Below are 16,127 nucleotides of genomic sequence, written 5' to 3'. Positions count from 1 at the left end.
ATGACCAAGGTATGAGAGTCATACTTAGGTTTTTGGATTGAAGCAAGTTATGTAATTTTAGTTGTGTATGTTTTGAGAAAGCATATTACAAAAGTAAATACACTAGCTTGCAGAATTATGTTTATCAATTGAAACAAAGTTTCAATCTTATTTAATCGTGGTTTCAAGATTAAATAAAATGTCCAAAATAATTATGAATTGATGGGCTCACTAGGTTAATGACCTTTTGAATGAAATCCCACAGGTGAACTAAATTCATACATTATTTAAGTTCCTAGTTCGGAATCATTAAACTGGACATAAATGATTTCAATAATGGACTAACATGTTAAGATTGATTGGATAGCGCAGTTTCATGGGCTATAGGAGCGTAGTGATGCTCGGTCAATCACATGGATATGCATGAATGATGCATGATCGAACTATAGACCTACTTTGAAGTTCAAGTATAGAGCTTCCGGATATATTAGTGGATTCCTTTGACATGAGTGGAACACTGATTCCATTCAATGATTGATTTGATTGTGGTACATTCAAACGTCTTACCGTAACTTGAGATTATAAAGGATGTTTCCCGGTTACTTCATGAGTTGAGTGGGAGCTTTGGTTGCCACAAGATTGGATAGAGTCTACCTATTTAATTAGGAATGTGTCTTGGCCCCTTGAAGAGGGAGAATTCAGAAAATGCATGGCCGTGCTCAAATGGATTACATTGTAACCATTTGTTTTGTAATTCTAACTCAGATTTCAAGAAAGATTTGTAGATTAATATGATCACGACATGAGATGCAATCATATTATCAAATCGACACACATTGACTTAAGGAATTTGAATATTGCGCACTTGTCTCAGACAAGTGGGAGATTGAAGGAGTTATGTCTTCGATAAGTGCAATTACTAGATATATCAAGGATCACTATTATGGAGATAATAAGTTCATTCTATAGGGTCGTCAATATCTGGTGCTAGATATGATAATTGATCTTTGGGTTAGTTAAATAGCCCAAAGCCTTATAGAATGGATCCTATGAGGTCACACAATAAGGGTATTGGGTTAAACAAGTAAGAGGCCCATTAATGGGCCTCATGAGATTATGACATACCATGTAGAGTGTTGGGCTAGAGTAGTGTGTTTAGGATAAGGGTTTTGGGCTTTTGACATGGGCTCTTATTTAGAGATGAGATCTATAAATAAGATCCATGCCTAGGGTTTGCAGTAAGCAGTCATAATTCACACACTGTGAATTTTGACATCAAGGCAACCAATCCCAAAACCCTAAACACTCTCCTCACTCACGGCCCTCTTCTCTCCCCTTCACGTCCGTACGTGCGGCGCCCCTCATGGTGGCTCGTGGTGTTCGTCGTGGTGGTTTGTGGTTAGCTCGTGTCTCTCTTCTCCGTTGAAGGTTGCTTGAAGCGTTCAATCACGACTAACTAGCATTAGTGGAGGTTTAACTTGTGCCCGTGGACCAAGTAGAGGAATCACGCTTGGGGTTCTTTATCTCCCATTGTTCTTGCTCGATCGCACGTGGAATCACGCTTCAAAGGTACAATTATTTGTTCTTTATGTGTTATGCATTAGATCCTTGGATTAGGTACTGTATGAATATGTTTCATGTTTATTTCCGCTGCGTAGTACCTATAAACTCCTACAGTATGCTGTTTTGGAAGGATGATGTGCTGTTAACCACATGTAAGGTGTGTGGTAGCGATCGATACAAGAAGACTTCTAAAGGTAGCTTAGTGCCTCTGAATGTTCTATTTTATTTCCCGATCACACCCAGGTTGCAAAGGCTTTATGCAACCAAGAAAGTTTCGGAGGAAATGACATGGCATTCGAACAATCCTCGGGTTCAAGGCACGATGGCGCACCTTAGTGATACTGAAGCTTGGAAACATCTTGATAGTTGCTTTCTAGATTTTGCCAATGAGCCTCGTAATGTTCGACTTGGCTTGTGTACAGATGGTTTTGCTCCTCATGGTAAGTTTGGGGGACAGTATTCTTGTTGGCCTGTCATTTTGACCCCTTATAACTTGCCTCCCTCGATGTGTATGAAAAGGCAATTCATGTTCCTTTAGTTGCTCGTTCCCGGTCCGAAAAACCCTAAGGGCAACTTGGATGTGTATATGCAACCGCTGGTAGAAGAGTTGAAACAATTATGGGAAGTTGGGGCAAACACATATGACATTTCGAGGAAACAAAATTTCACACTTCGAGCAGCCATCCTTTGGACCATTAGTGACTTCCCGGCTTATGGCATGTTGTCTGGTTGGACTACAGCGGGTAAGAAGGCTTGTCCTTATTGCATGGAGAAAAGCAAAGCATTTTGGCTTGACCATGGAGGAAAAGTTTCCTGGTTTGATTGTCATCGCCAATTCCTTCCAGTAGATCACCCTTTTCGAAAGAGTAAAACTGCATTTTGTAAAAACAAAGTCGAGAAAGGTTCACCACCACATATCATGTCTGGAGAGGAACTGTGGGAATGTGTTAAAGACCTTCCAAGGGCAGTAGATGGGCCGGAAGCACTGAAATTTCTCAAAAAAGCCAAAAAAGGGTGGTTCAAGCAAAGCACGCTCTGGGACCTTCCTTATTGGAAGCATTTGCTTGTCCGTCACAACTTAGATGTCATGCACATTGAAAAGTATCAATTAATTCACACTATCATGGATGTCAAAAAGCATACATGTGACACGCTATCTGCCCGAAATGACATTGCCAAATACTGTAAACGGCCACAACTCCATCTTCAGGAGGATGACAGGGGAAAAGAGTTCATGCCAAAAGCCCCATTCTCCCTTGACAAGGCTCAGAGAAAAGTGTTGTGTGAGTGGGTTAAACAGTTGCGGTTTCCTGATGGATACGCCTCCAATTTGAGCAGATGCGTAGATTTGCAAGCATGTAAGCTTCATGGAATGAAGAGCCACGACTGTCATGTGTTCATGGAGAGGTTGTTGCCCACCGCCTTGAGGGAATTGCTCCCTATCCATATTTGGAATGCGATTACAGAGATCAGTCTATTCTTCCGCGATTTGTGTTGCTACACAATCACAGTTAGTGACATGGAGCGGTTGGAGAAAAACATCGCTGAAATCCTTTGTAAGCTTGAGAAGGTTTTCCCCCCTGCTTTCTTTAACTCCATGGAGCATTTACCTATTCATTTGCCATATGAAGGCAAGTTATGTGGTCCTGTTCAATATAGATGGATGTATCCCTTCGAAAGGTAATTTCAACACCCTTTCACATCCTCTTTCTTAAAAACCATTCATTGTCATGACTTGTTCAATGTAATTGCAGGTTCTTGAATCACTTGAAACGAAAAATTGGGAACAAGGCTCGGGTTGAAGGTTCCATATGCAATGCTTATCTCTCTGAAGAGATAGCAAACTTCTGCTCAAATTACTTTCAAGCGTCGGTCGACACAAAAACACGAGATCTCGGTCGTAATGTGAATGTAGATGTTGATAGCAATATGGACAACGCAGATTTACCAGAGTTGTTCTCGGTGGACAGTGGTCGTGTCTCAACTGAGGGTAAAACTCGGTATTTAGATGACAAGGAACTCGAGTGTGCTCATTTGTTCGTGTTAAGAAACAGTGGTGTTCTTGGCGAATACGAAAGGTATACATTTTAAGGAATGAATTGAATTCAAAGTTCTAAACAATTAAAATGTTTGAACTACTAATTTATCTTGGTTCATTTATGAAATAGGAAGTTTGAGGACTACATTCTTAGTACTCGACCTTACCTGCGTAGAGAAGAAGTCATGGAGAAATGTGAATCTCAATTCTCTGGTTGGTTTCATCACAAGGTGATAGAAACTTTCTAGCTTTTATGTAAAAATGAATTATAGATGTTGCAATTTTATCTATTTGATGTATTGTGACATGTGTAGGTGGTTGAAGAAAAACCAAATTCGGATGTCTTGCAAGCATTGTCCATGCGCCCTTTCAAGCGTGTTCGAACATGGAAGCAGATTTTTGTTGGTGGATTTAAATTCCATACACATTCCCATGGCAAACACAAGTCTACCATGAATTATGGTGTGTGTGTGTCTAGTGAGGACGGTGGAGAGTACTTTGGGATTCTAGATGACATCATTGAACTAGTCTACACTGGTGTTTTCTAGTAGTGTCATGGTATCAAGAGCCAGCATGACACAAAGGTCACGGGTTCGAATCTCATCCACCCCCACTTTCAAGTGGAATATTAAGCGCTAGGGTATGAGGGAGGCCCATGCTGCATCCACACTTCTAGCCCAAACGGGCTCTCGTGTGAGGGGGCGTGATAGAGTATAAAACATATTCCTAGGCCTCAACCATCAGCTTAAGCTTTTGGTTGAGATGGTCCTCTAACAGGTCCTATAATCAATAGTAATCAGTCTTACCCTTCCCTATATAGGCATTGATTCTCTTACACATTTGAAGCATTAAATGTAAAATAATTCAATGTTATATTCCATGTTTCATTTTACTCCCTCCGTCCTTTTTTTACATTCCTATTTCTAAAATTACACGGGAATTAAGGAATTTGGAATAAAACAAAGAACAATAAAACAAAGTACAATGGGAATTACAAGACATTAATTGATGTATTTGAATAAAACAAAGATTGAATAATATTTAATGATACACATGTCATCAATCCTTTAAAAAGAAAAAGGACCAATAACATTTTTTAGAGAGAAAGAGAGGGTGGTACCAATGCTAGAACTTTGGACCTAGACTTCAGAGGTTTCATTCTCTTATAACATTTTTTGGTGAAAAATAAAAGGAGCAATCATTTTCATCTAAAGTGATGCACATGGATTTTGAAATTTTTAAAGGCATTAATAAGAGTGAGAATGAGAAAATAAGAGTGAGAAAATAGAGAAAACATTAATTACACAACAGAAAAATAGAGATAATTTGGGAGATTTGATAAAAATTTACTTACTAAAAAAGGAGAGTAGGATTGTAATTTTGAAACACCCAAAAAGAAAAGCAGGAATGTAAATAAGGGACGGAGGGAGTATCAAATACTTCAATTTTGTTCAAATTATTATTTTTATTCTATTGATCAATGTTATTAAAATATATATATGTATATATATATGTATATATATGTCGTACCTAGTGTTCAACTATTTGTATATAGCTAGTATATGATCCGGACATTGCCTCGAATGTTACGATTTTTTTACCTCATATGTATTTAGTTTCAAATTAAACCTTGTGAAAAATAAATAAATTAAATAACCTCTAATTTGAAAGAAATATATACTGTTAATCATGTGAAATTTAAAACATTAATACAAGTTGGTTGAGATGGCAAGTGTATAAATTTTTTTTTGTTGGTGGTTGCGGGTTCGAACGTGGATCAAACCATAATTTATTTATTTTATTAAATGAAGTTGCAAGCTTCTGCAAGTACATTAAATAATGACGTGGCATAGTAACATGATGTCATATACGTTGAAGAATACCACGTGACACCGTTCCTTTAAAACAAACACCTTTTAATGAATAGTATAGATAGATAGTAACGTGGCATAATGATATGGTGTCATATACATTAAAGAGTGTCATGTGGCACCGTTCTTTTAAAAGAAACACTTTATAGTGTAAAGTATAGATAGTGACGTAGCATAGTGATATGGTGTCATATACGTTAAAGAGTATCACGTGACACCGTTCCTTTAAAAGGAACACCTTCTAATATATATATAGTATAGAACTATAGATATGTGATGGTTCTATCTGTGGTTTGGTAAAAATATGCGTGGGTCTATACATAGTATAAAGTATAAACTCGTATGGGTATATACTTGATTAAATTTCGTAATTATCTATAATTATCAATATACCTATACTAAAGGCGAAATCAGAAATGACACTTGTCATAACCTGGTTAAAAAATTTCCCTCCAAAAGGTTTTTTTTTTTTTTTCTTCAAAGCTTCTTAGAGAAGTATTTAATTTAATACTTACTTTACAATAATATTTCTTTTCTATTTGGCAAGTATATTCATTTTTACACATTCAACAAAGATTTATATATTTATTTATTTTATGACGGGTACAAAGTCATATAATACAATAATGTAATATTATCTATAACTTTATAATGTAATCCATGGTTATTTTTATTAGTCGTGCATGCATTTCTTCCTCTGTTTTCTTTAAAGATTCAAAAAAATTGTAATTATAGAACTTTCATCCTATTTTGCAATTTTATATTATTTTTTATAGTAAAATAATTGTATTAAACTAATGACAAATATTGAAATTACCGTGCATGGCACGGGATCTAACCTAGTTATTTAATATAATCAAGCGCACTTGATTAGTTATAAAGAGTTGTAACTAAAGTATTGTTGATGTTTTTTGGTATTAAAAGACATGTATGGCCTCTTGGGAATCATGTCAATTATGTCATATCAAGAATGTTTCTACCCTCTATAAATAGAGATGGTTTTTTCCTAATTTGAATGTCAATCCATTTGCTTGCTTGTTTGAGAGAATTTATTTAAGAACTTTTCTCTCGTTTAGCCAAACACTAGGTTAAATCCCGTGCAATGCACGGTCATTAAATATTTTTGACAATTTTATTATAAATTTTTTAATATATTGACTTGAGAATTAAAAAATATAGAGTATATTAAAAATAAAAGCATGTTTTCCTCAAAAAAAAAAAAAATAATAAAAGCATGCAAGAGAAAATATTTTAAAAAAACATGTTAAGTTATAACTTATAATGGATAGTTTAATCTTTTAGGAAAAGATTTATATTTTATATAAAACAAATTATGTCATAATTTAGATATAATTTTTATTTTCCTTAAGTAACAATAATTATTTTAGAAGGTACTTTTGGCGGGAAATTTTTTAATGATACATTGACAAGTGTGTCTTTAGATTCGCTTTTTGTAGTATGTAATTGATTGTACTTGTTCACATCTATTTGTAGATTATTTTAGTTAAACAACCAAATCAATTGCCCTCTCATTTGTATATCAATAGTTTGATCGAGTTAACCTTGTTATATTTGTAGAGGGTTGATAATAAAGTATTAAATTAGAAAAGCGACATTAAGCTACGTGCCTAAGCTAAAAGAAATATCTGGTCTCTCTTATTTAATTTTATCGAGACCTGACTTAATCTAAATTGAACCCGACCTGAATACCCGAATTGCCACCTCTAACATTATGCACTAGTAGAAGATAACATACTCCCTCGGTGTTTTTTTAAGTGATACATATTCCATTTCCGACTGTGTTTTTTTAAGTGATACAATTCTTTTTTTGGCAAAACAATACATTAAAATATTATATCTCTCCTCTCATGGTCCCCACCCAAATCCACTACTACTTTTTTATTATATCTTTCTTCTCACATATATTACTTTTCAATAAACTATTAACCCCACTATCTTTCTTTAACAATTTTTTAATACTCCACTACCCCACTTATCTCTTATTTTATTTAAGTCAATTAAATTGCCTAAAACTATGTGCCGGTCAATATGTATCACTTAAAAAAACACGGAGGGAGTATATCACTTTTTTTGAGGGGGGGGGGGCAGAATGTTGGTCTACCAATAAAACATATGGTATGTATTGCGTGAAAGATGCACCACAAGATAATTAGAATTTCTTTAAAAAAAATATTAAAAATAATCAACAAATTATAACAATTTGCATGGTAGACAATAGAGCTGGGCATGGGTACGGGCCCAGCACGAGATTGGCCCGACACAGTACAAGCCCGCCAGCAGCATGGCACGACAAGGAGACCGAGAAGTGGGCCATGATCCGTGCCGGGAACACGATTTCAAAAATCCGGCACGAGCATGGTACGAACCGGCGGGCGGAACGGTAGTTTGGCCCGCCAGCACGGCAAACCATGCACGGCCCGACACGACCATAAAAATAAAGAAAATAATAATAAATAAAGAACTATAATAATAAAAATAAGAATAATAAAATGAACAAAAATAATATCTATAAATAAACTAAAACAACCACCACCAACATCATTTTATTTTAAAAAATTAAAAATATTATGGGCGGCCCGGTGCCCGGCACGGTACAACACGCCAGGCACGTGGGCTGGAATGTGCCAAATGGTAGCATGACACGGCACGACACGCCAAGATGCAGGCACAATATGGCACTAGCCACCATCAGGCACGACCCGTGGCACGATGCCCACCTCTAGTAGACAGTGAGTTATAATTAAAGATGTTTGAGTAGTTCGTTAATGAGTGATAATGTATGAAAGGCATGTCGAATTTGAATTTAATTGGTATCCTAGAAGTAGGTGAATCTATTTATACAGATTATGAAGTATGTGAACCTTGTATTACACGAATTTATTGGTAACACATTTCGACTCCTTTTAATTATTTTCTTTCTGATTGTGACATGATAAATTGTAAAAGATGGATGACAAAAATCATCAATCATTGGTAGTTTTTTCCCTTTGTTAATCATGTGTGTATGGGAATAAGGGCCTGTTTCGATTTATTGAAAATAACTGAACTGAAATGAATTGTTTATGAGACAACGAAATTGGAAACTGAATTGAATTAAACTGAACTGATCTGATTGGAGATGAAATGAACTGAACTGAAATTAAGCTGAACAAAACAGACCCTAATTAAGGCTTTATTTACTTCAATTATTCAATTGTTTAGCTAAAGTTTTATTAGAATTTTTCAAAAATAATAATAATAGTAATAATAATAATCGTTTTAATTAAAACATATATTCTAGTTCTTCATCGAATGTTATTGTGTTAATTGTATATTTTTGCTATTTGTGTGTCTAGCAAGTAATCTGAGTAACCGCCTTATGGAGATCAGAAAAGTTTATATATGAATAGTTAGGAACATAGGTAGTAAATGTTAATAATTACCACACATATAAGATAATTTTGTGGATGATCAACTACTTTTGTTGGTTAATGTCTTAATGGGTGATACTCAAAATCTTAAATCAAATTATGTGGATACCATTGGCCCTTGCGGCTCTCTTAACTCTATAAAACATATAACATATTCAATTATGACCTAAAAATGTGATTATAATATTTAAATTCATACCATACTAAAGTTTTCAATTCATTCCTTATGTCTCATATGTTTTTCTTACACTTTTTAATGCACAAATTTGAGCATATTATTATTTTCATGCTCATAAGATTATAGAAGTTGATCATATTTTGAAAATAGACATGTATTATGATGAATCTACACAATCCCATATGAAATATTTTTGTTCTATAGTATTATTTATTTAAAATTGATCTTTAAAATATTTTTTTTCTCTCTTTTGTCTTCTCAATTACAGATTCTAAATGGGACAAATAAAAAGGAAAGTATGAGTTTTGTAAGATTATTAAAGAGTAAATGTTAATCCTTATGTTGTTTTTGTATTGCAATATTGTGTCAAGTTTTTTTATTTTTTTATTTTATTTTTATTTTTATTTTTTATTTTTTATCTTGCAGGTTAGAAGAAGGACCACAATCAAATTAACCTCAACCCTCACGGTTTTTTTAGTCCAATATTTTCGGATTAGACCGTTTGAAAGTGAAGGAAATGATAAAAAAAAATCCCCACCTTTAAAGTGTCTCTAATAAGGATTGCATCCCAAACCTTTGGAAGGTGCATTCTTTTCATCAAGACTTAACTAACTAGCTTAGCTTAGTGTAACATTGTGTTAAATTGATCAAAATTGAAATGCGCTTTTATGAAACAGGAACATCATTATGAAACGGATGGAGTATTTCTTTTGACCCTTTCCATCTATAGTTTGAATATTTATTGTGTCAACTTACATTATTTTCTATAAATAGCATACTGTGGAGCACATAGACCTTCACAATTTCGTCCAATCTTTTTCCCCCTTAATTAATTAAATAAGTATCAACCAATTCAATTCTATAAATTTTAATTGTTTAAGTGCTCTTAGTCTATAGAAATGGAAACGAATTCTTCAATTGCTTCAAGCAATGATCAGATTCATCAGAATATGTATCATGCTTTCCTCACTTCATTTCATAAACACTATCCAAATGAATTTTTACGTAAGGTACGTATAATCACCATTTTTTTTCCATTAAGTTTAATTTGTCATTTTTTTCTAACATTCTATATACGATCACCTTGTTTTTATGGCGTTTTTTTTGTTTTTTATTCTTTGTTTATATTCTTAACATCGTTTGTATATAAAAATAGCTGTTAGCTGAAGTAATAGCAACATACATGTTGGTGTTTGTGGCATGTGGTGTGGCCTCCATAAGTGACACTAGTGAACATAAGATCACTAGGCTCGGAGCTTCCCTTGCCGGAGGAATGATTGTAACGGTTATGATATATGCAGTCGGCCATATTTCGGGTGCCCATATGAACCCGGCCATCACTATAGCGTTCGCGGCTACTAGGCATTTTCCTTGGAAGCAGGTATATTGCTAGCTTTAATTTGACTCCGTTATTATTCCCAAATCAACCGTACTAAGCAGTAAAGTAGGGACTTGCCTCTAGCAGTGAACTAGTGATCATAAAAAATGTATGTACGTATCTAGTTTAAAGTTAATAAAGAGGTTAGTGAAATATAGTTGCATTAGACAAAAAGTGATACCACAAGATAATGAAAATTATACTCGGTAATAAGTAGTATTTGGTTTAGTGATAAGGGTTGTATACCACAACCATGAGTCCTTGAGGTTGCTTTAGGGGAACTTTAACAAATATTCTCTTACCTCGCCTGCTACTTTCAAGATATGCTAATTCAAGTTAACTAGACTGACTAGTGTAAAATTTCAATTTAATACGACGCTTTTTCTTTACCTATTTAAAAAAAATATTGAATGTATGGAACGAAAGTGATAGCTAAACTCATGGTAGATAGATGAGTTATAATTAAAGGTGAGTAGATCGATTATGTGTGATACTACAAGCATGAAGACATGTCCAATTTTATGTAATAAATTGGTATCCCAAAAGTAGGTGAATCTATTTATATTTATATAGGTTATGAAGTACTTCGTATGTTTGATTTTCGGACACGATATACACGAATTTATTGGCAACAAATTCTGATTGTGACACTTTTGAATAAATGTTATCACTCTAAACTTGTTCTCTCTAAATTTTGAATAAAAGTTGAATACATAAATCTGGATTAAGTTTGAGAAAATTCTCCAAGTTAATTAGCTTTACAAACAATAAGCTTTGTTTGGCATTATTTTTTGTTTTCAATTTCCTTTTTTTTTTAAAAAAAAAAAAAACCAAAAACAAAAAACATAAAAACAAAAAATTGGAAACAAGAAAAAGGTGTTTCCACTTTTTTTTTGCCAGTAAATTATCATGATTTTAATAAGCTTAAACAATTTTTGATTCATTATGTGACATATATCATATATTTTTAAAAGGAAATTTTGTCAGAAAAAACCATTTATAACAACTATTTTGCTGGAAAAAACCTTATAAAAATTTTTTGGCAAGGAGAAACCAAATTGTAAAATATTTTTGTTGAAGACAACCAAAGATCTCTAATCACTCAATTAACCACTAATTTTCCCTTAATTCTTCTAATTACTCATAACTCTAACTTAATATCTTTAATAATTAAGTTGATTTCTAAATTTTAAAAAAAAAAAAAAAAAAAAAAAAAAAAAAAAAACTCTCACCACTACCATCCACCCTCTCCTTCTCCCCCTCCTAGCAGCAGCCCCCCCCCCCATCCCCAACCACCGCCTGGAACCCCTAACCCCCCGCCGATCAGCCTCCACCACCGAACCGACCCCCTTCCTTTCCCCCTTCTTCCTCGTCGTGACCACCCTCCTAAACCCTAACCCAAAAATTTCATTCAAAGAAACCACCAACACTAGATCTTCTTTGTATTTGTGAATTTTGAAGTTGAAATTAGATGGGAGGAGAGAGATTGTGGCGTTTAAGAATGGATTGTTGAAGATCGAGGAGGGGATTTGGTTGCGTATGAAGCATTTTCGTTGGGGTTTTATTAGGGTGGTTTTCTGGGTTTTGGTTATGGCAGAAGGTGGTATTGGTGGGTGGTTTTTCCGGAGGAGGGTGTTCGACGACGGTAAAGGGAAAAGGGAGGGAGACGGTTTGGTGGTGGAGGTTGGTTAGGAGGCGGCTGGGGGTGGGGGAGGGGGGCTGCTGAGCTGCTGCCATGGGAGGGGGAGAAGGAGAGGGTGGATGGTGGTGGTGAGGGTGGTTTTTTTTAAAAAAAAAAAAATTATAAATCAGCTTAATTATTTAAGATATTAAGTTAGAGTTATGAGTAATTAGAAGAATTAAGGGAAAATTAGTGTTTAATTGAGTGATTAAAGGTCTCAGGTTGTCTTCAACAAAATTATTTTATAATTTGGTTTCTCTTTGCCAAAAAAATTTTATAAGGTTTTTTCCAACAAAATAGGTGTTATAAATGGTTTTTTCTGACAAAATTTCCTTTTTAAAATAAAAAACCAAAAAACAGAAAATCACAACAATGTCAAACGAACCCTAAGCTTTAATTTTTGATTTTATATCGATTTAATTAGTAATCTTTCATTAATTTTTGGTTTTATATCGATTTAATTAGTAATCTTTCATTAAGTCTTGAGTCATGTCTCTACTTTTCTTATACATTCAACCAACATTTGAAATTTTTAAAACTCATTTATTTGATTTATTTTTTATTTTTTTGTTTGATCATTAATAAAGTTGTAATCAGATGAACTCCGGTAATCTGGTTTATTTATTTCCTTTTTGGACACAATTGAAAATAAGATGAATATATAATACAAGTAACACGTAAAGTCGAAAAAGTATGTAATTGACTAATTGCAATATATATGTGTGTACATGTACAGGTTCCTGCATATTCATTAGCACACATAACAGGAGCAATATCAGCAGCATTTACGTTGAAATTCTTGTTACACCCCTTTAAACTACTAGGAATTACCACTCCTTCTGGAACAACTCCTCAAGCTTTGATAATGGAGATTGTTGTTACTTTTTGTATGATGTTCGTCATTTCAGCCGTTGCAACTGACTCTAAATCTGTATGTTTCTTATTCTATTCTTCAGTCATTATATTTTATAATAATCTAAACACTTAAAACACAAAATGAGAGTTTTTTTTTCATGACAAATTTTAGACTAACCATTTTTTGTTACTATCGTTTTTTAGGTGGGGGAATTAGCTGGAATTGCTGTTGGTTCTGCAGTTTGCATTGGTTCAATGTTAGCAGGGTAAGCTACACTTTTACCACGTGCCTTCGTTTCATATTATGTGCAATAAAGATTTTAACACAAATTCTTAGGATAAAATAATTTACGAGTGTCAAAATGAGATAAATATATTAATACATGTGATGAGAAGAGAGATAGATAGAAATGATAACTTAAAAAAGGAAAAAAAAAAAAAAAATTGTTGCACATGTGTAGCATCAGCTTTTAATAAATGTTACACGTAATATGAAATGGTGATTTAAGTTTTAAACAAAAAAACACTTAAATTTATATATTTAAAGCTTATTTTTTGCACTGAGGATTTCATACGAAGTACTAATTAGTTGCTTATCTTACATTAACAGGCCTATATCTGGAGGATCAATGAACCCGGTTAGAACCATAGGACCAGCATTAGCCAGTGGATGTTACAAAGATCTATGGGTGTATGTGGTTGGGCCACTAATTGGGACATTAGCAGGAGCATGGTCATATGAGTTTATTAGGGTTAATGAGAAACAAGTTCATTCAATCTCTAGTAGGTCTTTTGTTTGAATTATTATTTCAAGGGAGGGTTCTTTTATAATTTCTCATAATTAGTAATACCGGATAATTTTTATTTTACATCCGAGTGTTCATATGTGCATAGCATGTAAAATTTTCAATTTGCAATTTGAATGTCGATATATAATGGACAATGTGCCTTTTAAATACGTTATGGTATATTCAATTATATACTTTAAGACATATTACTGTAAAATCTTGCTCAAAAAGATCAATGTTCGTTATAACATGTAATCAACATAATAGATTGGTATGATGTTAGGAGATCACAATTCAAACCAATAACAATTGCAAATCTTAAACGAGTGGCCATGTCATTAGGATCTACAATGTTATCTAGTATAGTTCTCAAGGCCTAATCAAACTAAGTACATGAAAATTTACATTAATCACTTTAATCTCAACAATCAATCAACATCATTCCCAAACTAATCACAATCAATCAATCATACAAGTTTTACCCAAACTCTAGCAAAACAACTACTCACTAACAATCATCATCTAATCAAACAAGTAAATGAAATCAAAAATCAACAACAACAACTAATCAAATCAAGAATCAAGCAATAAACTTTAACAAACAAACATAAAATTAAAGAAAACATTAAGATGAGATAGAGTAAGAAATGATCATTGATTATTGAGAAAATCTTCAATCAAGTCTATTATCTATGATAAAATATTACAAATACTGTAGACTTTTATGATAATATATTATTGTTAAGTAATGGTCAATAATTCTCACTGTATATTCATTCACAATAAACGACATCCAATATAATGTTATATATAGATGGAATACTTGGGGGGCAATCCCGAATATTCCCTATTGATCACAACTACCTAAATATCACAATAATGTATAAGCATATCTTTTCACAATATTATCATATCACATAATTATCTCCAATTCCCCCCCCCCCAAGTTGGAGCATACGGGTCACAATTGCCCAACTGCCAAAGAAGGTAATCAAACTTCAACTTCCCTAAAGCCTTTCTGAAGATGTCAGCCACTCGAACCATCGTAGACACCTACGAAGGTTTTATAGTGCCATTTGTAATTGCGTCTCATAATAAGTGACAATCTGCTTCAATATGTTTAGTTAATTCATGAAACACATGATTTTGCGCAATGTACAAAGTAGACTGACTATCACAATAAAGATGCATCCCATTTTCATGCCGCACGCCCAAGTCTCTAAGAAGCTGTTTCAGCCACTTTAACTCACAAGTCACTGCTGACATCGAACGATATTCTACTTTTGCCGAGCTCTTAGCCACCGTAGGTTGCTTTTTGGTCTTCCATGACATAGGAAATAGACCAAGTAAGACAAACCAACCAGTTAATGAATGTCGAGATAATGGACAGCTCGCCCAATCTGAATCACACCAACCTTCCAAGTACAAAACTCTATCATATCTCAACAAAATACCTTAACCCATATTCTTTTTCAAATATCTCGCCATACGCAATGTGGCATCCCAATGCTCAACCCTGCATACATTGGGATAAAACATGCATTGAATAAGCCAAGTCCAGCCTAGTGACTGACAAATAAATTAAACGTCCTTTAAGACGTCTATACTTTTCCACATCTTGGGAAAAATCGTCATCTGCCACAGCAGCAAGCTTGTGGTTTTTCTCCATGGGAAAATCTACGGGTTTCGCATCAAGCAAACCTGCTTCTGTAATAATATCCAAGACATACTTTTTCTTACACATGAAAATTCCCTGCTTGTTTTGGGCTACCTTTAGCCCCAAAAACTTAATAAGCCCAAGTCTTTCATCTTAAAACAGTTTCCTAAATATGCTTTGAAGTTTAACATAGCAAACTTATAATTGCCTGCAACAATTAAATCATCCGCATAAACTAGCACATTAAGTTGCATTTTCTCTCTCGTCAGAGTATATAGGGAACAAATAGAATATGACCGAGGAAAGCCATAATTTTCAAAGTCGTTGCCAATTTTGCAAACCAACAATGAGGAGCCTACTTCAAGCCATACAATGACTTCTTCATCTTGCACACTTTCCCAGAATTACTTTTATCAAAATCAGGCGGAATTTTCATGTATACCTCTTCCTTCAAGTCACCATGTAAAAAGGCATTGTGAACGTCCATTGGATGAACATCCCAATTCTTTACTGCTGCAATAACTGCAAGAAAAATTCAAACTGTCACCATCTTCGCTACCGGAACAAGTGTTGCATTATATTCTAGTCCTTCAACCTGATTATGGCCGAAGATGACTAGTCTAGCCTTCAATATCTACAGATTTCCATGCCCATCGTACTTATCTTTGTACACCCAGGCCATTTGCTCCCAAGCACCTTTTTACCAGG

The 16,127-nt window shown here is 34.2% G+C and overlaps 2 protein-coding genes across 2 annotated transcripts; both read left to right on the top strand.

Moving 5' to 3' along the window:
* The first annotated feature begins 1,864 nt into the window (after nucleotides 1-1,864).
* Nucleotides 1,865-4,128, top strand: LOC145594314 (uncharacterized). The gene is made up of 6 exons (XM_081650648.1): nucleotides 1,865-1,942; nucleotides 2,081-2,285; nucleotides 2,388-3,144; nucleotides 3,297-3,620; nucleotides 3,711-3,810; nucleotides 3,895-4,128. The coding sequence occupies exons 1-6, from the start codon at nucleotides 1,865-1,867 to the stop codon at nucleotides 4,126-4,128; spliced, it is 1,698 nt and encodes a 565-aa protein (XP_081506774.1).
* Nucleotides 4,129-9,857: 5,729 nt separating this feature from the next.
* LOC145595383 (aquaporin NIP2-1-like) lies at nucleotides 9,858-13,932 on the top strand. The gene is made up of 5 exons (XM_081651782.1): nucleotides 9,858-10,070; nucleotides 10,217-10,441; nucleotides 12,856-13,050; nucleotides 13,179-13,240; nucleotides 13,585-13,932. Exons 1-5 carry the CDS (start codon nucleotides 9,960-9,962, stop codon nucleotides 13,772-13,774), a joined length of 783 nt encoding a protein of 260 aa, XP_081507908.1. The 5' UTR covers nucleotides 9,858-9,959; the 3' UTR covers nucleotides 13,775-13,932.
* Nucleotides 13,933-16,127: the final 2,195 nt, after the last annotated feature.

The sequence above is a fragment of the Chenopodium album genome, chromosome 19, assembly GCF_948465745.1.
Source record: "Chenopodium album chromosome 19, dcCheAlbu1.1, whole genome shotgun sequence".
Lineage (NCBI taxonomy): Eukaryota > Viridiplantae > Streptophyta > Magnoliopsida > Caryophyllales > Amaranthaceae > Chenopodium > Chenopodium album.
Note: the sequence above shows the minus strand (reverse complement) of the source record. Positions and strands in the feature narration are given on the sequence as shown.